The sequence below is a fragment of the Sorex fumeus genome, unplaced genomic scaffold, assembly GCF_029834395.1.
Source record: "Sorex fumeus unplaced genomic scaffold, SorFum_2.1 ptg000128l, whole genome shotgun sequence".
NCBI classification, from domain to species: domain Eukaryota; kingdom Metazoa; phylum Chordata; class Mammalia; order Eulipotyphla; family Soricidae; genus Sorex; species Sorex fumeus.
In genome coordinates this window covers 58,605,885-58,632,291 of record NW_026606185.1, presented here as the reverse complement: position 1 = coordinate 58,632,291, position 26,407 = coordinate 58,605,885, and the positions used below count along the sequence as shown (strand labels likewise).

At 41.8% G+C, this 26,407-nt stretch overlaps 1 protein-coding gene across 1 annotated transcript in view; it reads right to left on the bottom strand.

Annotated features, from left to right (window-relative positions):
- WDR7 (WD repeat domain 7) overlaps window positions 1-26,407 on the bottom strand; it is a 352,939-nt gene that overhangs the window by 61,700 nt on the left and 264,832 nt on the right. Inside the window, exon 26 of the mRNA XM_056137959.1 lies at window positions 3,226-3,325. Coding sequence (XP_055993934.1) covers window positions 3,226-3,325 — 100 coding nt within the window. The remainder of the gene's footprint in view (window positions 1-3,225; window positions 3,326-26,407) is intronic.

The window sequence follows — 26,407 nt, the reverse complement described above, 5'->3', positions numbered from 1 at the left end:
TAGCACCTAAGAGTAAGAGAGATAAGTACCAGGAGGTTTGCTCCACGGCTTGGAAGCTGGCCTCACATGGTGGAGGAAAAGGCAGCTCAGATCTCTGGTAAAATGTGGTTGGAGGACCCACTTGGGATGGAAGATGTGCGCTGAAAGTAGACTATAGATCAAACACAATAGCCACTCAATACCTCTATTGCAAACCACAATACCCAAAGGGAGAGAAAGAACAAAAGGGAAAGCCCTGCTAGAGAGGTGGGGGGGGGGCAGGGAGGGATGGAGGTGGAAGGGATACTGGGATCATGGGATCATCAGTGGTGGAGAATGGGCACTGGTGGAGGGATGGGTACTCGAGCACTGTATGACAGAAACACAAGCATGAAAGTTTGTAAGTCTGTAATTGTACCTCACAGTAATACATCAATAAAAAAATTTTTAAAAAATGACAATAAAAAAACCCTAAGAAAATCTTGCAGTGTGGAGAATTAGTAAAGGACTTGCCTTGCATGCCGCTGACCTTAGTCTGATCTCCAGCACTGCATATGGTCCCTGAGCAACGCCAGGAGTAATCTCTGAGCACAGAGTCAGAAATAGCGCGAGTATTACCAACAAAATTCAAACTCTTCATAGGAAGTCTTCCTCCCTGCCTTCCCTCCTTCCTTCCCTCTCTCCAAACCTCACTTCCTCCCTCCAGCTTACATAAATTCCTAAACTGCTACCACTTTCCAAGTCAAAACAGCAGCCAAAAACAGCACAACAGGATTTTCAGATTTCCATATTCAGAAGAGATCTGCTAACACCACAGGCAAAAGGAAGGAGAGGTAGACATGGCCTAGGGCAGGGTTGTTTAATTCTCCCCACCCCACCCCAAGTGCCTGAACCCTGGAGCATGAATACTTGGTTTAGAGTGCCCACCAACACCCTAACATCTCAAATTGCATCATGACAAATTCTCTAAGACGAATGCAGTCTGACTGCAGTGTTGTACATTTCCAAGTTTATTTGAATATCCCAATAATCAACATCTACTGAATACAAAGGACTGGGCAGGATGTGCTGAGAATTTATACATAAATTATCCTATTTATGACCACTATCGAAGTGAGAAATGTTCAACTTAGGGAAGTTTAGAAACTAATCAAAAGAATCGTGGCAAGGGGGTGGGGGGAGGGCCAGCTTGTGCAGTGGCTCCAATGGTGGCGTTCACATCTTGCACCGTGTCTCCCCCCAAACTCCCCCACCACAAATCATGGGACCATCAAAAGATCTTTCTGCACTAAAATGGTATACAGAAAGAAATGGAAGATGAATGACATTAAAAAAAAATCCTGCTAATGAATTATCTCTGCTTCACAAGTGTAGCTCAAATAATTTCAATACAGAGAATATGGTATTCAGATTATTCATGCTTTTGGGCAGCGCATTACCAAGATCTACACTGTGACTGGAAGAAAGCCACAAAGAGACACATGCTTTTGAGCAGTGGCCTCTTTCATTAATCTTAATTTCTGTCCACCCTGGCCCCTTGATCACTCCCCACTGCTCACTTTTCTCTCTTGCGGAAGGTAAAGGTGCCTCATCCCATAACCAAGTGGACCCTCTAAGACCTCTAAGGTTTCTACTCTTCATTCTCCAAGAAGCTTGAAAAGATCCGCTTGTTCTATTATTTTTCTATCTTGTAGATGTTTGTGGTTTATTTCTTTCAGGTCTATTAGTGGGGATATAGCCCATCCTTTAAAAACTCTCACCAAAGAGATTTCAAAAATGCTACTTGAAGAATCTGTCTCTTAGGAGAGAATGTTATGAGCAATATGTGACTCAATTTTTTTCACAGCTTTCTGAGAGAGTTGAAAATCAAAGATAAGGTAACCGAGGAGGAGTTTATGTCTGGAAAATTCTCTCTCTCTCTCTCTCTCTCTCTCTCTCTCACTCTCTCTCTCATACACACACAGTACTTATATACACACACTCATGCGCACATAGTTCTACACACATGCTAACTCACAACACTCTCTCTTATTCTCTCTCTCAGACACTCTCATGCATATACACATTCACACACACTTTAATCATTCCACAAGAAGGCACATGGCATGCACTCTGTGCTTCCTGAGAAAGGTGCCCAGCACATACCCACATGGGAGATGGAGAAGGCTGGCACAAAAGAAGCATGGCTAGATTCACACAGGACCCTTGATACCTTTCTCACCCTCACAACTTTTACCCCCAAATCTGGGATCACCTCTTAGAACCACTTTCTGGGAAGCAGCCAGAGAAATTTCTGGAGAACAAAGAGCTTATTAAATGCAAAGGATCCTTTAAAACTGTGCCCCATTCTTAGGATTTTCTTCATATTCCTCCTGGAAAATATAAGGTCTCTAAATATCAACTGAATGTACATGAATATAATTCCTCCTATGGCTCACTAGGTGACAGCTTATAAGTGTTACAATGAAATCTCAGAGTTATGACTTAGAGTTATGACTTAGAGTTGTCACCGAGCACTATAAATTCACTCTCATCCATTGGTGTCCAGCCCTGGTTTTGCTATTAACTAACTGGTTCTAGGATACAGAGATTTAATGTCTTGGAACTTCCGTGCATTTCTTTCAAAAGTAGGGCTAGATATACCCAACCGTTCCACACTGAAAATCAAATGACGGTCCAGGCCAAAATTGAGAGGAATTATCATCAACAATAAAAAGTGTTATAATAGTCTAAACAGTTACAAAACCATAAAAATCCATGTACTTCAAATACAGCAACAATTTCCTTTTTTATAGAGTCATGCTAATTCTATTTTGGTTCATTTTCTCCAAGTGTGACTAGCAGGCTGTTTTACAATTGCTAACTATCCCATTTTACTTAGAAACTTAATTTGTGAGTCATTAGGCACAATAACATGTCACTTACGTTTCTTTAAAAAACACACAGCAGATGTAAGAAAATCCGCCACCCCCATGGAAGAGAGGAGCAGATTGATTGTAAAGTAGTTTGGGGGCTGTGCTGCCCCACTCGGGGCTCCCTTACGAGCCCATCTGTGACGGCCCTTCATTGGCAGTGAATAAAGACAGTCGAGCTCTCTATTCTTTGAGTCCTTCATTAAACTATTGATCCCTTTAGCATTATCCATAATGTTCCCGCAGCTCAGCACGTCAACTGGTGAAGTGATAGTCTCACTCCTTTCAATAACTTGCGCACTTTATGGAGAGGAAGTCACGATGATTTATTTACCTGACATTTCCCAGTCCGGATGTCGTACAGGGCCACTGAACCATGGCGAGCTCCAACGGCGATCCTGTGACTCCGCTCGTAATAGCTGACCATGTAGAACCTGCAGGAACATTGGAACAACAGAACCAGAACAACCAGGTGAGATGACCTGAACGGGAGAGAGGAGAGCGACACAATTCAGGGATCAAAGGCAGCTCTGACACATTTTTTAAAGTATGTCTTGCTACAACTCACCTATGGAGGTGAAAAGATATTTTTCACGTTAGTGATAGTAGACTCAATAGAAAGAAAAAGGATACAGAATCCCACGTGGGCCTGCTAGCAATTATTTTCAGTGGAAAATCAACTTCCTAATTATAAATACCCTCTTAAGTTTTGGAGAAAAGAAATAAGGGTCAGAGACAAGAAGAGATTAAATTTGAAATTTCTTCTTTAGCTACAGAGACAATTATGCAAACATTTCCATTTGAACAGAAGTGCGAAAGTGGAAAAAGCTCACAGATCCCATTTAACCATGTTCTTGTGCTTTATTACAGACAGATTAAAGACTGAAGCATATGTTCTAGCAGAATAGTCAGACTAAAGCGGCATAACTGTTACACTGTTAAGATCATAATGGTAATTTAAAATGAGATTAGAAGATATTAACCAGACCAAAAAAAAAAAAACTACCTGGAAAATTCCCTAAATTTCCCCCATTTATAGCTTACCCAAATGATAACTCTGATTTTAGGGAGTACAAAAAGGCAAAGCTGGGCTCATTTGGCATTGCATAAAAATATAACATAATATATATTAAATATAAAATATATGATACATAATATATAATATAAATAGAATATAAAACTATAAAAATATCGTGGCTTAAAATGGATTTGTTTCCATTTATTTATTTTTGTTTTAGGATTAGTTTTCATGACTAGATTAAGTATTTGAATTCCTGATCTATGCTTTGTCAATGATTTCATGGTGACATGTCTGGAGTCTAGCAGGATAAGAATTCATTCAAATTATTAAAAGTATATATAAGGCAAGATTTTGCAACCTTAAAGAGTTTCAAATACGCCTTCCCATTGTTTAGTTCTATTGTCTCAGTGTGAACAACACAGATAAATAACTACTAAATATTTATGAGGATTTTGCATTAATCTACTATATAATTCTTGCCCTGTTTCCTCTTTGGTTCCATACTGACAACCTAATTCTCGTGATAGTTTTCAAAAGGGCAGGGAGAAGAAAAAAGAGATGATAGATAAGAAATATAATTTCTCTAATGCTTTCTTGAGCTTAGTATAAATGGAAAAATTACTCAGGCAAGGGACTATAATTCTGAAATTCTGGTAAGAGAAGCTAAAGAAGGGAAACGATACATTGTTTAATTGTGACTATTTTGAAATCAGGCACATTCTGACAAAGCCATTTTGACATTAGCAGACATTATAACATTCATACATATTTCATAACTCTGGAAAACAAACCATTAGGTTTTTAAACTTTTTGTTCATTACTTATTACCAAGCAAAGCATTCAACAATACTTGGCTTGCATCCTATCCCAAAGCTTCGCCCAGTGGCCACTCCTTCCCCCTTTAATGGAAGAATAAATGCTTCATCTGGAGTCACACAGCAGAAGATGCTACTTTCAAACACCTTCCCTTGGTGGGTTTGCTGTGCACAGGTAAGAGAGGTCTGTGTGCAGTGGTTTGAGGGAAGGAAAGCTACCGGAAGCTCCTGACACATGAAATTGCCCCACTATTAAGACTTTCATAAAGTTTGTTTTCAAAGTGAACTTTGAAGTTAACATTTTGGTTATCCAAACCAAGGCATTAGCATGCAGTATTCTAATATTCTTGTACCTGAAAATAAACGCGAATGATAAGAGTTTAGAATTTTCACTTCTTTCTATATAGAAATTATACTGGTACGTTTTTGCTGGTTTTTTTTTTTTTGGTCCATTTGTTTGTTTGGCCACACCTGGCACTGCAGTGCTCAGGGCTTACTCCTGGCCCTGTGTGCTCAGGGATCACTCCTGACGGGTCTCAGGGGCCCATATGGGATGCTGAGGACCAAATCCAGGTTGGCCACATGCAAAGCAAGCACCCTACCTTCTGTACTATAGCTCTGGTCCTATTGTGATTTTAGTTATAATTATTTTGTGTCCACATCTAGCTTATACTCATATACAGGCACATCCAACTTGTATCCTATCCCCCTAGCATGGAATAAACATGGAATAAATGCCTCAACAAATATTTATTCTGTGCAGGTGAATAGCCACAGGAAAATTGAATTTCCAGAGGTAACATTTTCATCCATTAATATATCTTGTGAGATGAAACAAACATTACCCAAATCTTTCTGCAAGCCATGAATATGATAACCTCTCAAAACAGCCCTCTTCAAAACAAACCGATTGTACAATACAATCATGCTGACAACATTTTACTTAAACTAGAATCTAAAAAAGTTTTCCTACATTCTTCTACAGCATCCACAAACACCTTTATTTATGGGAGGGAAAAAATCAAATCTATTCTTGGGATCAAACCTGCAGTCTGCCTGGAAGGACGATATATTATAGGTCCACATTTTTCATCCTTTGCAATTTACTACTGGACAAATACTTCTAAACACAATCTTAAAGCATTCTGGACAATGAAGGTCTCTACACATGGTTTTATCTTTGGGTTTCTTGTCCGGTGCTTTCTCCTAAATCTCTCTGAACAAGAGACACATGTGGTCACCTCGCAAATAATGCACTCTGGGCTGGTGGCATGAACCCATCTCTGGTGAGGAGAGCCCACCGCACCCCAGGCCCTCTTCTCCTGGAACCAGCTAGACACTGGGTGCTGCCAGGATTAAGTGGCAAGATCCCCACCACCTGTCAGCACCCCCAATGACTTAAGTGATGGCAGTCTTGAATTATTCCAAAATGCAGGAGGCTGGTGCTCTCAGAATAAAGAGCCTATCTGTGAAGCTTTATGGCTACCTCCAATTCACTGAATTAACGTGCTACTTAGGGAGAATCTTTTAGACCACGACCTGACAAGAATCCCTTTCTTGGGGTGGGGGTGGAGGGCTGGTGTTTTCAGCCCCTGGAGCTTCTCCTGGCTCACTGCATAGGATCCTCTCCCAGTACTCAGAGCAGTGCGTGGTGCAGAGGATCCAACCCGAATCTCCCACATGCAACGGAGTACTCTAGTTCTCTGGGTCATCTCCTGGGCCTGAAAAACCTTGACACTCAAGTTAGAAAAACATTTCTCACCTCCACCCCCGCAAGTCACAGAGAACATTACCATCCAAGTAAGTAAAGGAAGAATAAAGTTGAACTGAGGAACGTAAAAAAAATTTTTTTTGCAGGGGCTGTGACGGCCATCACCCAACAAAGTAAAGTCCCAGACCCCCAGTCTTTTTCATCCCCACATGCGATCTTTTCAATCACAAATCACCTCCCTCATGCTGATAGCTGCCCTTCAAGCCCCAACAAGATCCAGTCCTGACGTCTCTCAGATTTCACTTCCCTTCCCCTCTGCATACTCTGCTCTTATCATTTGGATCTTTCTGTGAAAATGCCCAGAGATTTCCTTCTTTGGGTTTCTTACACTGGCTGCTTCCTCCTCTGTTTAAAAATGATCACTTCATTTAGATCTGTTCCCAGATCCTAATAAAGGAAGCCGCTCTGCTCACCACTGCTCTTTAATCCAGCTCCCTTCCCTTCTTCCTTCTCTTCCCTTCTTCCTCCCCTTCCCCCTCCTTCCTTCTCCCCTTTCCTCCCTTCCTCTTCCCCTTCCTCTTTCCCTTCCCTTCCTTTCCTTCCACTCCCCTCCCCTCCGCTTCTTTCTTCTTTTTCTTTCTTGTGCCAGATATCAAACCCAGGACCTCTCACAAGTGCAAGGCAAATGCTCCAATGCTGAGTCACATCCATGGCCCCCCTGGTCTGTCCTTCTTTATTATACTCATCTCTGAGATATTAAATATTTTTTGGTTCATTGCTTGTTTTCCTCCGAGACTTTATTTTTTATTGAGTGTATAGATGCATAAATATGGTTCAGGCTATAGGATGCAGCAGTAAGAATTTTGATGCAGTAAAAAAGTTTTAACTATTATACTTAATCTTCAGTGACTAACGTATAATCTATGGCGAACATAGATTTTTATAAGGCTAACATATATTTCATAGAGCTTGAAATAACGAAAAAATAAAACTGTTAAAAAAAGGAGGGAGAAATCAGAAATGAAAGAGCTGTCCCTAAACCCATCTAAAATGTTATTTTTAATTGAGACAAATAATTGCAGATTTATAAATTATCTATAAAGGCTTCCAGACTCAGGTGCATTGCCCATAGGTGGATAATAGAAACAATGTGGCTGAGAGCTTGTGGACCCCTGGGCACTCCCAGGAGTGGCCCTGATGATGGAGCCCATAGAAGCCTCTGAGCACTGCTGGATGTGGCCCCAAACTCCCCTGAAAAATACAAAATACACTGGTGGTACAGCGATGTATGTATCTATGAGAGACACATACATACATACACCTCTGTCAAACAAACCACAGAACCAACAAGAAGGAAGCAGGAGACCTGAACGACCACAACCAAACTTTAAAACATGCCAGTCCAGGGGGCAGCCTGGGGAGCAGGGAGGAGGGGCCCTGGAGGATACTGGCAGGGAAAGTGGACACAGGCTGATGTGTGAACAATGGATGCCTGAAACTCAACCATAAGTAACTTTGCAAATCATGGTGCCTTACTTTAAAAAAAAAAAAACAAAGTTGTAAAACGAAAACCACCAAAAATAAAACCCTAATTGTATCTCTTTTTTTTATTCTTTTTGGGTCACACCCGGTGATGCTCCTGGCTTTGCTCTCAGTAATTACTCGTGGCGGTGCTTGGGGGACCATATGGGATCCTGGGAATTGAACCGGGGTTGGCCGCATGCAAGGCAAAGCCCTACGCACTGTGCTATTGCTCTGCCCCCCCCACCCCAACTGTATCACAGAGCACTAAAAAGATGACTTGGGATAATACTCAATACATATAGATTGTCTATAAGGATGAATGGCATAAATAATGATCCGTCTATAATGAAGCACCTATTTTGATATAAAGGCCGCCTTGGGATTAAAATTATTTTAAATATCAGTGGCTCCAGCTCCACATCTCCTGGTTCTCAGCTTGCTTCCCCACGTCTCCAGGTGAGACTACTCTCCTGGCTGTCACGTCTCGGACCTTCCTGGAATCTGAGGATTCCCCTCCCTTCCGGGGAGGTCCTAAGAGCCTCCTCGCCTGACCTCCAACCGTCTCAAGGAGCCCAGTTCCCCAGCTCCTGCGTCATGTGACGGCTCTCCTCATCCACTTTCACACAGCTCACAGTTATACTTCCGGTCAGTGGGGAGCGGAAGAGCAGCTCCCGACCAGATCCCCCAGAGATTCCACGTCACCCCCTGCACGGCAGGAGCACAGCGACCATGAGGGGGAAAGCACAGAAGCCCACCCAGTTCAGTGAGTGAGAACGATGACACTGGAGGCTCACCTAGCACCAACCAACTCTGTGACCTCTCAGAGAATGATTTCAGTGACACCACAGTGAGGATGTTGGATGAGCTCAAGGAAAGGGTGGCGCAGGTAGTTAGCCAATGCAAGAGCGGTTGAGAGCTGAAATGAGACAACGACAATCAGAAATGACAGAAATGAAGAGTATGATAGGTGATATGCAAAACTCAAAAGGAGCTCTGAGCAGTGGAATCACAGCAGCCGAGAAGATTGAGGAGCTCTGAGACAGATGCAAGAACTCTTCAGGAAAACAATAGGGGACAGGGGTGGGGCGGGTGGGGGGTGGAAAGTCTGAAAATAAATGAACAGCATGCCAGAGAACTATGGGACGAGTTCAAGAGGGACAAAAAAGAATCATCAGAGTCCCTGAAAAAACTGGAAGGCAAATGCAATGAAGAAGCGAGAGTTGAATAAATCATAGATAAGAACTTCCTGGCGTGAGGATTACAGGCAACCTAACAAGAGACCTAAAGTAGCCCCAGCAAAAAATAGACTCAAAAATGAAAACCTCCAAGACACACTGTACTCCAAATGACAAAAGCCAAAGACAGAGGGAGACTATTGAAAGCAGCAAGAGCAAAAAAAAAAAAAAAAAAAAAGGCGATTATCTGCAGAGGAGCTTCTTTAAAATTCACAGTAAAAGTACCAAACGGAGAGATACAGGGCAACAGCTCAGGGAATTCGCAGCCTCCAAACCAGCTTTACAGGAAGTGCTAAAGGAGCTTCTCTAAGACAAGACAGGCTTCTCCGCACTTGGCATTAAGTGTGGAATTCTCTCTGGCACTCAAGGCTGCCCTCTACTAGATTAAGAAAGGTTTGTTTACTCCTAGCTTGCTAGGGGATTTTATATGTTTTCAATAGAAATTAACATTTTATTTATATTGAATGCTCTATGTCTGATCAGATTTTTTAACATCTAGAGATATTTATTACAATTTTTACTTATGAAGGCAGGTACTTAAGAAGTATCTATAATGTAATATCTTGCAACATAAAGCCAATATTCCCTATCTTAGGATAAAGCCCACTTTTATAGGTCTATTTGCTTCCCCTCTCCTTAAAAATCTCCTTAATCGTACTAAATTTTACTTTTGCAAGACTTATCTATTTCACGTAGATCTTAAAATGTACTAGCAAAGAATTATTAATACTAATTTTTCAAATTCATACATAAGTAAAAAGGAAACATACAGTCTTTAATCACGTGTAGTCACCTTATCATTGATTTATAATTTTGTGGAATTTCAGTAGCTTAGGTAGGGCGTTTTGCCTTGCACGTGGCTGAACCTGGCCCTCTTGGAGAGCCCAGCAAGCTACCGAGGGTGTCTCACCTACACGGAAAAGCCTGGCAAGCTCCCTGTGATGTATTCAATATGCTAAACACAATAACAATGAGTCACACAATGGAGACATTACTGGGCCCGCTGGAGCAAATCGTTGACAACGAAAGGACAGTGCTACAATGCAGCAGTTCTATTCATCTGTATTCATCTGTACGTAGATGTCACCCCTGCCACAATAATTTTTTTTAAAAGATACACAGAGAGAGAGAGAGAGAGAAAGAGAGAGACAGAGACAGAGAAAGGCCTTCTATAGAGGCAGGCTGGAGGATGGGGGGAGTTGGGGGTGGGTGGGAGGGAAACTGGGGACATTGATTGGTGCTCAGAAATATAAACTGGTGGGGGGATGGGTGTATGGAACACTGTGTGACTGAAACCCAATCATACATAAATAAGCCCTTTCTCCCATATGTGGGATAAACACACACACACACACACACACACACACACACAATAAGAAAATGACAAATAGTTAAAACAGTTGGAACTGGATATTTTTGTCTACAGTAACTGAGCTTCCATTAGAAGGGGGCTGCGAGTGGGCCCTGGTGGAGGGAAGTGCACTCTCTGCTGATGGGTGTGGTGTTGGAATGTTGGATGCATGAAAAGTATAACAATACTGTAAATCCTAGAGTACCCTAATGGGAATGTCCTTTAAAAACAATAAAAATCATTTTAATAATGTGTCAGACATTTATACTGCCACACATATATTTCAATGAGCATAATGTCATTAGAGTTTAAAATTTAACAATTTATCAATCATATTACATACTGGGAAAGGTTAATTTTTTAATTTATTTTTATTTTAGGGCTTCACCCAGTAGTGCTCAGGGCTTATTCCTGGCTCTGCACTTAGGGGTCATTCCTGATGGGGTTTGGAGGACCATTAAGGCATATCTGATGGAACATGGGTTGGTCACGTATCAGGCAAGTGCCCTACCCACCCTCCTACGCTCCATCCACAGGTTATTTTCATTTTATTTCTCTGAACTGTACCGGTGACTTCAACTATTCAGAAATAATTCACGCTGGGTGGTAAGGATGTGAAACTACAGGATAAAGCAGTTTTACCATGGTCAAAGGTTCTAGAACAAATGTCTGTGCTGGAGAATTTGGCAAAACACCCAACACCTGGGTCTCTAAAACTTTGGTACTCTCTATTTATAGCTCCCCTTGAATTGACAACACTTTAAAACTTTATTGAAAGGACACACTGATAGGAGAAAACACCTTGACATTTTTAAAAGTAAATTTTGAAACATCTCTAGGAAAAACAACCAAAATTCCCTGCAGAATAATGGTTCAAGACTAAGGAACCTGTTACACAGCTCTCTAAGAGAAGCCTCTTACCTCTGAGCTCTTGGCATCTTAAGTTTCTCCTGTACATTATACCACGGAGCAATAACTGCAAGTACAAAGCCTCCCAATGCAAAAATAATTACAGCTTAACATAGAACCCTTTCCAAAATGAAAACAAACAAACAAACAAAAAACAAAAAACAAGGGGGCTGGAGCTATAGCACAGTGGGTAGGGTGTTTGCCTTGCACGTGGCTGACCCGGGTTTGATACCCAGAATCCCATATGGTCCCCTGAACTCCGCCAGGAGTAATATCTGAGTGCAGAGCCAGGAGTAACCCCTGAGCACTGCCAGGTGTGACTCAAAAAGCAAACAAATAAACGAACAAACAAACAACACAGAACCCTTTCGAATCTAAGCATGTATGAAACAGAAGTATGGACTACAACTACTTGCAAGTAATCACTATTTACCACTAATTAACAGCAATGACCTCACAGCAAACAGTTACTGAGCAAAACTATACATCAGGTATTGCCTTTGTACTAGTGCACTTTCATAAGAAACATAATTATCAGGTTTCGATAATAACTCCTGATGCTGGTTTAAAATGTTTGGAAAACTTTTGATTCTGTTTAAAAACAATGACAGCAATATAAACTTATTTTTTAAAAAACCCTCAGATAACATTATATGAATATAAATAAACAAGTCTTCCCTCTCATGTTCTTCCCCACCAGGGCAACTACTATAAATAGTTTGATGAATTTTCTGAGCACATTGTCCTATTATAAAAATGGCAACGTGGTAGAATCAAAAAATATCTACAACTTCTGGTATTTCTCTTAGTACTTCCTGGAACATCTTCCCTACATCTGTCTACAAACCCCATGACCTTCTTTTTTTGTTTTTTGTTTTGTTTTTGGGTTACAGCCCGGCAAGCTACCGAGAGTATCCCTCCCTCACGGCAAAGCCTGTCAAGCTCCCCGTGACATATTCAATATGCCAAAAACAATAACAACAAGTCTCACAATGGAGACGTTACTGGGCCCACTCAAGCAAATCAATGAACAACAGGAGGACAGTGCTACAGTGCTACCTGGCAATGCTCAAGGGTTAGTCCTGACTATACATCAGGAATCACTCCTGGTGCTGCTCAGAAGACTTTATTGAAAGCTGGGGGTCCAACCTGGGTCAGCCAAGTTCAAGGCAAATGTCTTGTCTGCTGTACTATCACTGTGGCCCATTCACAACCTCCTTTCTGACACTTGTATGGTGCTCCAGGATGCAGACCTTCTGTCATGGAACCATTCATTTCTGATAGATGCTCAGGGAAGCCGCCCCTCGGTGGGAGCTGCACTAGACTGCTGGTCTTTAGAAGGGTTTCTCTCCAATGGAAGGCCCCCATTCAAAGCACACAATGGGAATCTCCTTCATTCTGGGGTGGTGATAGACCTTGGGGAATCTGATCTTTCATGTAAAGAGACACAACCTCCCCTTCAGTGGCTCATGGTAAAGAATCAAGACACCTTCTGAACTATCCTGCTCTGTATCTAACAGATGAATTCCTTTCCTTCTGGGAAAACAAAACAAAACAAAATATGGCCATTGAAGTATACTGTAGGTCTATGATATTACAGACACCTGCCTCCCCCCCGGCACCTACCCACCCCTGGACTGCCCAAAGAGCGAATTTCTACAAGGAAAATGATCACACATGCATGCTAGGGGTGTGTTGTGTGGTGGCTGAAAACATATCCCTTGTCACCAAGCTCTGCCACCTACCAACTGTAGGATGCTGGCCAAGCTATTTACCTGGCCTATGCCTCAGTTCCTTTATCTGTAACACTGGAATGCTAACAGGACCCATTACAATTTTTGGAGGGCTCAAGGATTTTATACAAGTCAGGAATTTGCAGCCATGCCTGGCATGTAAGTGCTCGTTACAGTAAAAACACAGACACTTCAGCAGCCACACAACTGTCACCATCACCTCATCTGAAAATATATCACAGAAAGAAGAAAAAATGCAGTTAATGTGTTAGCAATTGGGTGCAAATTAGTAACATTCAGTTAACAAGGGAGATGCATGCTCCAGTATATTTTAAACCTGCGTTTTACTTAAGTGTTTATGATTAGCAAATAGAGCCTGATAAAAATGGCAAAGTGTTCTAGTTTGAGTTTACATTGGTAACATGAATAACTGGAATTTGTGACTATACTTCTTCTCTAAAGCATTTGAACAATCTTCAATATTCTTCCTCTTACACAGAGAGATAGAAATTCCTGAATGTTCTAGCTTCTGTGTTTTTTAAGAAAGGATCTTAATATTGAGAGACATCTGTTTGGAGGAGAGGTAGGAGTGGGAAAATGGTTTAACATAGTTGAAGAGGGATTTATATTCATGTGAGCACAGAAGTAATATCTAAATTATCTATTCCTAAAAGTATGTTCAAAAACGTTGTAAAAGAATTTTACTGCAAGTTAAGATAGGAATTATTTTATATCCCATTATTCTTATCTCCATTCGGGATAAGAACAAACCACAAGTTTGGAGCAGATTTTCAAAAATGAGCTCATGTACTGTTCTAAAGTAGACAGTGTTCATTTCCTTACTGGATTTTAAGTGCCCATTTAGGGTGAACAGAGCTGATTCAGCTTTTTCACTTGAAAAGCAGAATCAATCAGTCTGTCTACATAATAACAAAGTTTAAAAAGGTAAACTATCTCTGAAAATACAGACTTTGAACTCTTCAGTCTAGATATTTTTTCTTGCTCAGTTCAAAAGTTTAAATACTTATTTTATCTTGAGCTTTTTCCCCCTTGTATCTTATCAATGTTAGAGATTTAATGTCTCTTCCAATGATTACTTTTTATCATTTCTTTCATCTGAATCATACCTACATTCCAATTTTAAAGGAATATGCACTCTGTAAAAAAAGGAATACACAGAAAATAGAAAAATATACCAGTTGGAAGTGAAAACTGTGGTTGGAGATTGCGTAGCAGGAAATTTCTAATTGTTTTGCATGAAGCCAACATAGGTTTGATCCCCTTCGCTATTTATAGGCCCCTGAATCCTGTCAGGAGTAATCCCTGAGCAACAGCAAAAACAGTACTCAAGTGCTGAGTACTGTTAAGTGTGGTACCTAAACTAAACCAAACAAACCCCAAGAAGTGGGGTTTCATTTTATTGCCATGAAGATTTGGGAAACCCATAAAAAACTCCACCGAGTGTGTCTTTCTACCTATTTCTCTTCTTTAGCTGTATTTGTGGACACACACAAACACCAAGCCCTTCCCAGGGTGGTCTTCTAAAATTGCTTTATTTCCCAAACCATTCTGAAACTTTTTTCTAGTTTTTCTTAAACTTAATTTGGGGTTCTAAGGTGGTAGGTACACTGGTGATGGTGTGGTGTTGGAACTATGTGCATAAGAAACCATTATTAACAGTACTGTCAACTACAGAACCTCAAGCAATGGAACATTTCCACACTTCCTCTTAATACCTATCCATGTCAGTAGAAATGGACTGACTTCAACGTTTCTATTTATTTGGGGGAAATGGGGTGCTTCCCCAGCGATTCTCAGAGACCTCCAGGACTGCAAGTGATCAAACTGAAGGGTAACTCATGCAGTGCTAGCGGTGGAAGAACATGAAAGGCGGGCAGGCACCCCAATCCCTCAGGCACCCCAATCCCTCAGTTACTGCCATGGTCCCACTTCAATCTTTTTCATGGCTCTATGGTATGCCACGGTTTCGCATCTTTTAATGCACATGCCTAACAGCAATCAAGAAATATGTTTATTTACTAAGTTAAAAATAAGCCTTACTTGTTTTGGAGTTGAAAATCTGTCTGGTTCAAAACTCCAGTAGTAGAGGGCCGTGTTTAGCAAAAAGACTTTTCACCCAGACCTCCAGAATAGGCTCCATAAAGCACAGTTCATGTTGCTCGTTTTGTTGTTGCTGTTTTCTCTTTAGATATTTCATGCATGAATGTATATGTCTATATTTTACATCTTATGTATGCTATATTTACACACAATGTGTGTAATGTGAAATTTTCTTTTCACATGAATGCTCGGTTACTTCCCTACTAGTCTCTACCCTGCTTGTTTTCAATCAACAATATCCTATTGTTGTAGAACCCACAAGTGAATAAATTTTTTTAATATAAAATATTTTTCTAGTAAAACAGCATGCCAAAATGTTTCCCAGCAAAAGCCAACTGAAGAACAATCAGTTACAGCCAGCAAACTCACTGAAAACACTTTGAATTTTAATGTCAATACTACTAAATTTCAAGTGATTTATCCATCTGCAGTAAATTAGAAAAATTTATAGCCTGTGTCCTTTAAAGTGAGTTTCTTCCAACTCCTACAATGTCATTTTAGTACCTATAGAGAAGCCCACACAGCTGAACCATCAAACATGTTGTCAGGTCTATGCAGAGGATGCTTGAAAATTTCTACAAACTCGGCAGTGAAATACACAGTCACACACACACACACGCACACACACATACACACACACTCTCTCTAATTTTTGTATAGTAACCACTGACTCATTAGTCAGAGAGTCACAATCACGTTCAACATAGTTTTTCACTCATTCGGTTGGTTAGCAAACCAACTTTGCATATGGAAATAGGCTACCTTTGGGGATTCCTAAGGGTTAATCAGCTTAATGAGAACTGACCAATGTTTTATTTTTAATTTTTTAATTTTTTGCTTTTTGGATCACACCCAGCAATGCTCAGGGTTACTGCTTACTGGCTGCTTTTTGGCTTACTGTTACTGCTTTTTGGCTCCTGGTTCTGCACTCAGGAATTAATCCTGGCGGTGCTCAGGGACCATATGGGATGCCGGGGATTGAACCTGGGTTGGCTGCATGTAAGGCAAATGACCTACCCGCTGTATATCTCTCCGGTTCCCTGAACCGTATTTTAAAACTGGGCTAAAATAACTACTGTGCTTTTCCCTCCCGGGAATAGTTGCTAGCTCCTATCTTTGTGTTCCTTCCATCTTCACAGCCCCTGGTGCACATCAAGACACCCTTGTCTTGCCTGACACAGGGAAGGCAGACATTGGTCATCTGTTAAAGGATTCAAAACCATATTTAGAAATTTTAATCAGAAAGAGCTAAAGGAATATTTAAAAATTATTTTTTTCTCACTTTGCTAAACCACTCAAACTTTGTTTATTGATTCCCATTACTTCAGTGATTCTGGTTCTAATTTTGAAATTGGCTACTGAGAGGAACATTAAAAAAACCAGCCAATTAAATTATTTTTTTCATATTAATTTTAAATTGTAGCAATAAATATCATCTAGCATAATTTGAAATAATTGGATACAGTAATCCACGATGGAGTAATAAATTACAACTTCTCATCATTTCATGATTAAAAATGTTATACTGATTCATCAAAAAACTGAGTAACAATCAACAGTAAATATCACTGAAGTTTATATTGATTTCCCGACTTTTTTTGTAAGTAAACTGAGTACATGATATGCTTTTCTTACAAACTATTTTTTTTAGCAGCTTTAGGGTAGCAGCAAAATACACAGCAAAAAGTACAGAATCCCCACAGTCCACTGACCCTCCGCTCCACACATAGACTCTGTTATCAATGTCCCCGGGGAGGGGCTGGAGCGATAGCATATTGGGTAGGGTGGTTGCCTTGCACACAGCCGACCCAGGTTCGATTCCCAGCATCCCATATGGTCCCCCGAGCACTTCCAGGAGTGATTCCTGAGTGCAGAGGAAGGAATAACCCGCATTACTGGGTATCACTGTATCACTGTCATCCTGTTGGTCATTGATTGCCTCGAGCAGGCCCAGTAACGTCCCCTTCGTCCTAGCCCTGATATTTTAAAAAGTGCCACATTCGAGGCTCTTTCTGGGTCAGGAGAATGAGACCCACCATTGTTACTGCTTTTTGGCATATTGAATATACCACGGGGAGTTTGCCAGACTCTGCCGTGTAAGCAGGATACTTTTGGTAGCCTGCCAGGTTCTCCAGAATAAGACCTAGATAACAAGCATTACTGGGTGTGACCCAAAAAGAAAAAAATAAAATAAAAATTAAAAGTATCATCAAAAAAATCTACTTGGGGGCTGGAGCGATAGCACAGCAGGTAGGGCATTTGCCTTGCACATGGCTGATCTGGGTTCCATTCTCAGTATCCCATATGGTCCCCTGAGCACTGTCAGGAGTAATTCCTGAGTGCAGTGCCAGGAGTAACCCCTGTGCATCGCCGAGTATGACCCAAAAAGCAAAAAAAAAAAATCTGTCCCCGGGGAAAGAATGGCACATCTAAGATCATGAATGCACACTGGCACATTATTATCAGCCAACTCCGATTTATACTAGGGTTCAGGGTTCATCATGGTGAATTTCTGGGACTTGCCCAAACTTTAAGATCTGGGGGAAGGTATGTAGCCACCGTTCTAATATCCTGGAAGTTACACTATCACTATCACCCCGTTGTTCTTCAATTCGCCCGATGACATATTGGGGGCTCCTTCAGGGTCAGGGGAATGAGGACCATTCATTGTTACTGTTTTTGACATATCAACTATGCCATGGGTAGCCTGTGAGGCTCTGCTGTGAGGGTGGGATACTCTTGGTAGCTTGCTGGGCTCTCCAAGACGGATTGAGGCTTTGGGGCAGCCTTTAATCATCTTCATAGGTGTTCCTAGTCAGGCATATAGGCGGGTATGATACTCTCAGTAGCCTGCCGGGATCTCTAGAGAACTAAAGAATAAGAGAATAAGAGGTTGCGTGGCCGCGAATGCTTCCGGGAGCTTGATTTTATAGTCTCTGGATGGCCGTTGATGGGGTTACATGGCAGTTGGTGGGTGTAACTGTCTAGCTACTGGAAGGTTGGGGAACTGGGTGGAGGAGGTCCAGTCCCAAATTGAGCAGGCTTGGAGATCTCAGCCCTGGGTCCCGCACACCTGGCTTCCCCTGCTGGTTTCTTGTCCAAGTGTGTGGAGAGTGGTCTCAGCATGGCTTTGGCTGGGTCCTGGAGGTCTTCAGCTGTCGGGGCTCTGCTTGGGGCGGAGTGGAAAATGCAATCTGCCCTCCTGCCCCCGTGCCTGGCTGTCCTCACCGGGCCCCTTTGGAGCTCTCCGAGAGGGGTGGAGGAATCGAACCTGGCTCGGCCTAGTCGGCCACATGCAAGGCAAACGCCGTACCCGCTGTGCTATCGCTTCAGTCCAAGTTCATAATAACCCTGGGATATTATCTGCCTTTTGCTCTCTCATTTACTCACAGGGCACAGAGGAATGGCCTGGGTGGGAGCTGAAGTGAGTGAATAGATGACACAGCAGGAGCAGATCTGGGGGCCCTGCTGATATTTATTAATATTAGAGAGAAGGCACAATATCTAGAAATGCCTGCCTCACTGATTTGGGTTTTCAAAATGTGAGTTTTTTTTTAATTAAAATATCACATCACTTACGTTATCCTGGATGGACTATATTAAGATAACAAACTGCAAAATTATTCTCCGTTTACTTAAAAATATGGCATATAATGTAGCTGTGACTCATGTCAATGAGAGTTCTTTGGGTTTTTCAATCATTTCTGAGGGGAAAAATTTCCGAGACCAAAAAGAACTTTTAACTTAGAATCCTTTTATTTGAAAAAAGTAGACGCTATATACATATATATGTATACCGAAAAGCTGTATATAGCCTACTTTATATATATATATGTATAGTCTACTATGTTTTTGAAGATACACATATATGAATATATGTATCTTAAAAACAATAAATATAGCATATACACAATTTAACATAAAGTATATATCTTGAGATTCAGTTACATATTGTCTTTCTGGAAATTATATACATTCTCTATCTTTGAGAATGTAGTTTCAACAAAACAAAGGAAACTAAATGTAAGTTGTTGACAACAGATACAAGATAACTCTGTAATCAATAGGGTAAAATGAGATTTCGAACTGGGAGGAAGAAACTGAGAATCAGAACAATACAACGATGACCGAGGTGCAGGACAGGTGTGGAGAGGATGCCCTGACCCTCTCTCCGAGGACCAGAACTCTGACCCCTTTCTGGGGTGGAGGATCTTTGAATTCATTCATTCAACAGTCAGGGTTGCTAGATAAGGATCCTGTGATGCCCATGAAAAGATAAAGGGCCAGAAAGATAGGACTCTGGGTAAGGTGCTCGATCTGCACGCAGTGGACCTGCGTTCAATCTCCAGCATCCCATAAGGTTCCCCTGATATCTCCAGGAGGAATCCCTGAGCACAGAACCAGAAATGGACCCTGAGCACTGCCAGGGGTGGTCCAAACTCCCTCACCAAAAAATCAAATAATTTTTTTATGGAATGAAAAAAAAATATGAACTCAATGCATACAGACTTCACAAAGAGTGAAGATAAAGAGGTACTGAACTCACCAATTCTCATTGCTTTTTTGGTTGAGATTATCAGTGATATTAGCAAATGTGATAATGATAGTGTGGGCTGCACTATAACAATACTGAGAAGCTGTAGGACTCAGCGAAGCAGTATTTTCCAAAGACTAACATATAATGTTTCAAAATCATGACTGGGTAAAAGATGTCCAGAGAGCAAGATACACTGTGGATTAAATATAATGGTAAGAAAAGGAAACCACATTGCACATTCCACATTGCAACCAAGCTTTATATAGTGATGAAGTGCCAAAGAAGTTACAAAATTATCTTAAAAACTACTGAAAGATTTCTCCTTTTTTGCAACTATCTACCACCCATGCAGCTGAAATGACAAAAATCCACATATTTATTTATGCACTGTCCTCCTGTTGTTCATCAATTTGCTCAAGCAGGCACCAGTAATGTCTCCATTGTGAGACTTGTTGTTACTGTTTTTGGCATATCGGATATGCCATGGGGAGCTTGCCAGGTTCTGTCATGTGGGCGGGTAGCTTCTGGGGCTCTCGGTAGCTTCCCGGGCTCTCTGAGAGGGACAGAGGAATTGAACTGGTCGGCTGTGAGCAAGGCAAACACCCTACCCACCGTGGTATATATATATATATATATATATATATATATATATATATATACACACACACACACACACACACACATACACACACACACATATTCAACCATATATGCACATATTGCGACTGCCCATACACTGGAGTCTATAGCAACAACTGTCATAAAAACTCTATGGGAACTTCAATTATTAAGGATCCTCAGATGAACAAGTAGGAGGTACACTAAGGATTGAAAGCCATTTGATAATCAAGTCTTGAATCAGAGAGAGAGAGAGAGAGAAAGAGAGAGAGAGTTGGGGGAGAGAGGTGGCACAATGGATGGATAGATGGATGGGCAGAGGACAGAGCCTTTTCCTGGTGGAAAGTGATGTGAAGGGAAGCAGGAATTTTTGTGAGCAATTAGAAAACATGCCTCCAGGCTGAGGAAAAGACCAAGAAAGCACTGGAGAGAAGAGTTCTCCAAAGAGCCAATGCCCAGAAGCAAAGACGGCTGAAGAAGCAGGCGGCAAAGCCAAGGCCCAGGTGAGAAACACAACAGTCGTGCCATCTGCAGATGAGAGGGCACAGCTGCTCCCCACCTCATGTGCTCTGGGGGCACTCTTGGCCCTGCTGAGCACTGCAGGGGAGGGGGGTATGCCAAAAGCCCGGGCGGGCACCAAATGCTCTGAGGCTTGTAGAACAATGGGCCAGAAGAGGTGATTCATAACACCAGGGTCTTTTCATGTTTAAAATTCTACATCTTGTAATTCTATAAAAATAAGGGAGCAAGGTCACTGCTTAAGCGAAATAACTGGTACCATTTATTATGATGGAATTAAGGACAAAGCCCAAGAAGGAGCAGAGCTGGTGTCATTACTCAGCCCCAGTTATTGAGGGCCTGTATCGAGTGTTCATATTTTCTAAACTGAAAATTGGGACAGAGCCCAACAAAGGATTTCGTGAGAATCTGTGAATTTATTTATTTGACAAGTATTTAAAAGGCAAAAAATGAAATCACTCTTAGTTTAGACAGCAAATGAATTGCTTCGATTTACAAGAAGGGAAAATGCATGAAATAAGGCCATTTCTGGGCATTTTAGGGCCTGTGTGACTTTAGGCCTGTGAAGTCCTCTCTCGCATGGTTGCTCAGGCACTATCCGAGAAAAGGATGAAAAGTCTTTTCTTCAAGTTGCTCCAACTGTGCACAGTGGAGAAGCTGCAAGTGAATAATTTAAAGGCACATCTAAGTTTTGTCCTAAAAAGATCCTGAAATGATGATTTCATTAACAAAGTCCCCAGAGAGAGCCGAGCATATATTCTGCATGCAGGAGGGCACAGTGGTGGGTGTCCTGGCACTGCATGGCCCCCCAAGCACTGCCAGATAGCTGTAGGTGGCCCCCAAGCGTTCCTGGGTACAGCCCTCCACACCGCCTCCCTCCTGACCCTCAGCATGCCAATCCTTTCTTTGCTAGGCAGCACGCGAAGATCAGTTTTCAAGGACGTAATAAAATAGCCTTCAATTCTAAAATTATGTTATAATCACATTGTATTTCCAGAGGTACTTTATCTTCCTTCCTTAGCGAACTTTGAGAGTTCAATTAGATAAGAGCTCAGATTTTTCTACTCTGAGATAAGTCAAGGAATATTTCTGCAAAATGCACTGCCAATCTCCGAAGCATTCACTGCAGAACCTGTGAATGTTCACCTTGGGGGGAAGCGCCGTGCTTTACTCTGAGTTTGGTAAAATCTGAGCATTTTCCACACTGGGTACACCAAGCTGGGGTGATGAGTCCGGGTTGCCGTGGAGGAACCATGGGAGCTAATGAACTGACAGGCCTGGCCTGCTCTATGCTGGGCAACCCCAGGACACACACGTCCAGCTGCACAGCAGCTCGTAACTACATTTCAACAATGAATTTTGAAGGCGCTTCTGTGACATCTGTCCTCCTAAGCCAGAAAGGGAGTTAGATGCACTTGCTAGCACCTCGGGTATTTTTAAACGAGGCTGCTGTATTATTTATCATCCAGGCAATTAAATGTAAATTACTCAGAACTTTCTGTACTTTTGCCTCTAACAATAATTATCTGGATGCTGCCTTTGTGAAGATTGCCTAGGAGACTAACAAAGGCCAGGAGAAGTCAAATGAGATGGGAGAGACTCTGAAGGAATTCATTTGTTAAATGTTACCGTTTCCTCCCTCCTCTGCTTATTCATAAATACAAAATTAAAGCAGCACTTCAACCATGCTGTTTCCAATAGAGGAGTGTTCTAAGAAAGAATGCACTTTCATTCCTGTATAAAACAGCTTTAGTTGTTACAATGATGAAAAAAAAAAAACCAGATTAGAACTATTGGGCTCAACTGTGCATTTTTTTGAAGGATGCAGATGCTTTATTCTCTCAAGGGTATGGATATCTATGTTTATAAGTTATTAACAGATGCTGCTATATCTGTTAGTATATCTCTGGAACAAAAATGTAAATTACTAAGAACCTTTTAAACTTATGACCTTATAAAGTTTGATTGTAAACATCTTTTAGTATTATATTACAGAAAAATATCCAGAGATACATAAATTATGCCAGGAAAGTATAGGGTACTTCAGTTAACATAAAAAAAAGTCTTACTTTTCAGTTTTTTCTTTTTCTTCTAGCTTTATAGAGTCGCGGAGGCTATTCCCAGTCTATGATTTGGGGAGCCAAGAGGGACCATCCCCAACCATGGGGCTGCCTCATATAAAACATATGCTTCAACCCTGTGAGGTATCGCCTGGGCTCCTTATGTTTTTAATTTTGGAAAACAATCCTGGCTAGTCTTATGCCTATGATAATTATTTGTGTTTATATGGGTTTTGAAAATAAAATATCAAGTGTATGTCTATTTCACAGACTCATACAAGACTCAGGGGAAACATAGAATATTATGATGTAATAACAGAGAAAAGCAAGGCAGGGCTGAAGTGTGATGATGTAGTAAAAAGAATAAAAGTTTTATGCCACCACTTATTAAAAAGTTAGACAGGGAATTTGCCTTTGAGATGCCTCAAGTCCAAAGCAAAAGTTTAATTTATTTCATTTACCTTTAGCGATAGCAGGGGCTGGAGCGATAGCACAGCGGGTAGGGCGTTCGCCTTACAAGCTGCCAACATGGCCGACCCGAGTTCGATTCCTCCGCCCCTCTCGGAGAGCCCGGCAAGCTACCGAGAGTATTCGATATGCCAGACACAGTAACAACAAAGTCTCCAATGGAGACGTTACTGGGCCCGCTCGAGCAAATCGACGATCAACGGGAGGGCCTTTACCTTTACCTTTTACCTTTACCTTTAAATTATATATTTTTTGAAGGGGGGGTGACCGAGTGACAGTACAGAGAGTAGGGCACTTGCCTTGCAGGTGGCCAACCTGGGTTTAATCTCTGACACCACATATAATCCCCCAAGTCCTTCTGGAAGGATCCCTGAGGCTAGAGCCAGAGGTAAGTCTTAAGAACCCCTTGGTGTGGCCAAAAAACCCAAACAAAAACATTATGTTTTGGATTTGAGTCCTATGTCATGAGGCCTGACAGTTTTTGCCAGCTTAGCACTGGGCATGGGCACTTGAACTGGGTGTGGGCACGTGGAGTGGTGATGTTGCTCCTAGCAGTGTCCAGAGGACCACATGCACTGGGGATCAAATCTGGGTCTCCACAGGCTGACCCTATGCACTCGCCCACTGAGTACCCAGTCTCCCCAACCCCAAAGCAAAACTTACCAATTAACCCTGGTTCTATAGAGGGGGGAAAAATAAGACAAACCCACATGCTGGTTCCTTAAGACAGTCTGTGGGGTTTTATTTATTTATTTATTTATATTTATATTTTTTATTTTTCGGTTTCAATTATACAATGATCAAATACCCATCCCTCCACCAGTGCCCATTTCATCTGTGGGGTTTTAGAATGCTGAGCCTGAGTGTTCAGAGACGGACACTCAGAGAGTATTCAGAGGGTGCTCGGTGACATCGACAAGACTCCTCCAATTTTCCTGAGCCCCCCTGCACCCTGAAGTTCTGTGCAGTGGAGGTGCTGGGAAGGCAGCTGTGATGGATTCCAGGCAGGGGCTTCCCTTCGCCACCCTCTAAGGGGCTCCCCTGATCCACAGGGACAGTCACTAGAAGGGACACTGGGGGAGTGTGCTATTGAACTAGCTTCTCAGCTCTACTCTTTTAAAAGCGGATTCATGACCAGCTCAACAGTTGAGTCCTTGGCGGGCATTCTGTGACGGGGTCTGAAGTGAGTCTGTACTCCCTAGCAGTCTTCTGGTAGTTCCCCAGGGATTCTGACTTCCAGGGCCAGAGAACTATCTTAGAGAGAGGGTGCTTTGGCTGTGGGAGTCCGGGGTTCTACCCTGGCCTGGTTGTGATCCCCACTACACCTGGGAGCAGCCCGCAGGCACCAAAATGAAAGCAGCTCCTGAGCACTTCAGGATGTAGTGAAAAAACAAAATATTTTAGATTTTAACAAAATGAAAAGAAATTTGAACTTTCTTCTATTTATAGCGCTTATTTACCAAGATCCAAGGTTTCACAAAAAATAATGCAGGCCTGAGAGATGGTGGAGGTAAGGTGCTCTTACCTCAACCTCGGTTGGATGCCTCGCACTGCAGGAGTGATCCTTGGGCACAGCCAGATGTGGCCCCTATCCTGTATGAGTGTGTGTGTGTGTGTGTGTGTGTGTGTGTGTGTGTGTGTGTGTGACTGTCTTCTCCCCTCAAACCCTCCCCGCCTAAAGAACAATAATCTAGATTTTGTATTTCTCAATTGTGGTTTTTTTCTTTTCAACTGGATTTGGTCTCTCCTGGTCTCTCAGTTCCCGAGTGCTGCTTTAAAGACCCTGGGATGAGCTTCACAGGCGTTGGGATAGGCCAGTGTAGTGGGTCTCAGGGGGAGGCGAGAAATCAGGTAATTCTCCAGGAGAGAGCCCAGGAACTCTGAGACATCATTAGTGCCTGGGGGCCGAGCGGGAGGAAGCACTCGATGCAGATTTTAATATTCCACCTCATGAACATGTCCCGAGTTCTCTGTCAGGAAGTGTGGGATGGCCTTTCTTTCTTAGTTAGTGCTGTGCACTTTCAAAAGGCAGCAAGTTCCTGAAATCTCTGAAATCTCTTGGGCTACTTGCTATCATATATGGGGAGGACTTTCAATTTCATGTCGACCCGGTTTATAAAAAACAGGTAGGTTTCTCTTGAACAGCTCCATCTCAGAGGAACACAGTGCCTTCGGCCGTGCAAGTCAGTCCCTCTTTGCACACTGGCTAAGAAGGTTCAAGATCAATTTACGACTTGCCTCTGGAAATATATAGCGCTTCTAAATTCTCCTGCTTCCGTCTCTTCCCTGCTCTCATTTCCCCATTGCTGCAAATCACTCACATTTTTTACATCTTTTATCAACTTTCAAAGCTACTTAAAGTCTTTTATGGATCAAGTTTAACTGGTGTTATATGTGTATATAAACTTGTAAATAAAAAATGGCACAGGTTAAAAATAGCAAAAAGCACTGCACACTAGAATATGAATAACGTTTAATTTTGCTGTCTTTTGATGCTGGTTTTGGTGCCACACCTAACGATGCTCGGGCTTACTCCTGGCTCTGTGCTCATGAATTATGTCTTGTGATGCTCAGGGGACCATATGGGATGCTGGGGATGGAACTTGGGTCCACCATGTGTAAGGCAAGCACCCTACCTGCTGCACTATCTTGCCAGCCTCAATACTTTACATTTTTATTTTATTTATTTTTCTCTTTATCCTTTATTTCAACCATTCACTTATTATGGAAATGAAGTCATTTGACTTGTATAAACCCTCACATTCTGGCTTTTGGTTCATTTGTTGTCATGAGTGGTTGGGGTCATAATTAACACTTTGACGCCAATTATACCATAAGAGATAGGAAGAAAGAGAGAGAAGAGCTCATTCTCTTAATTCTAGTTTAAAAAAAAA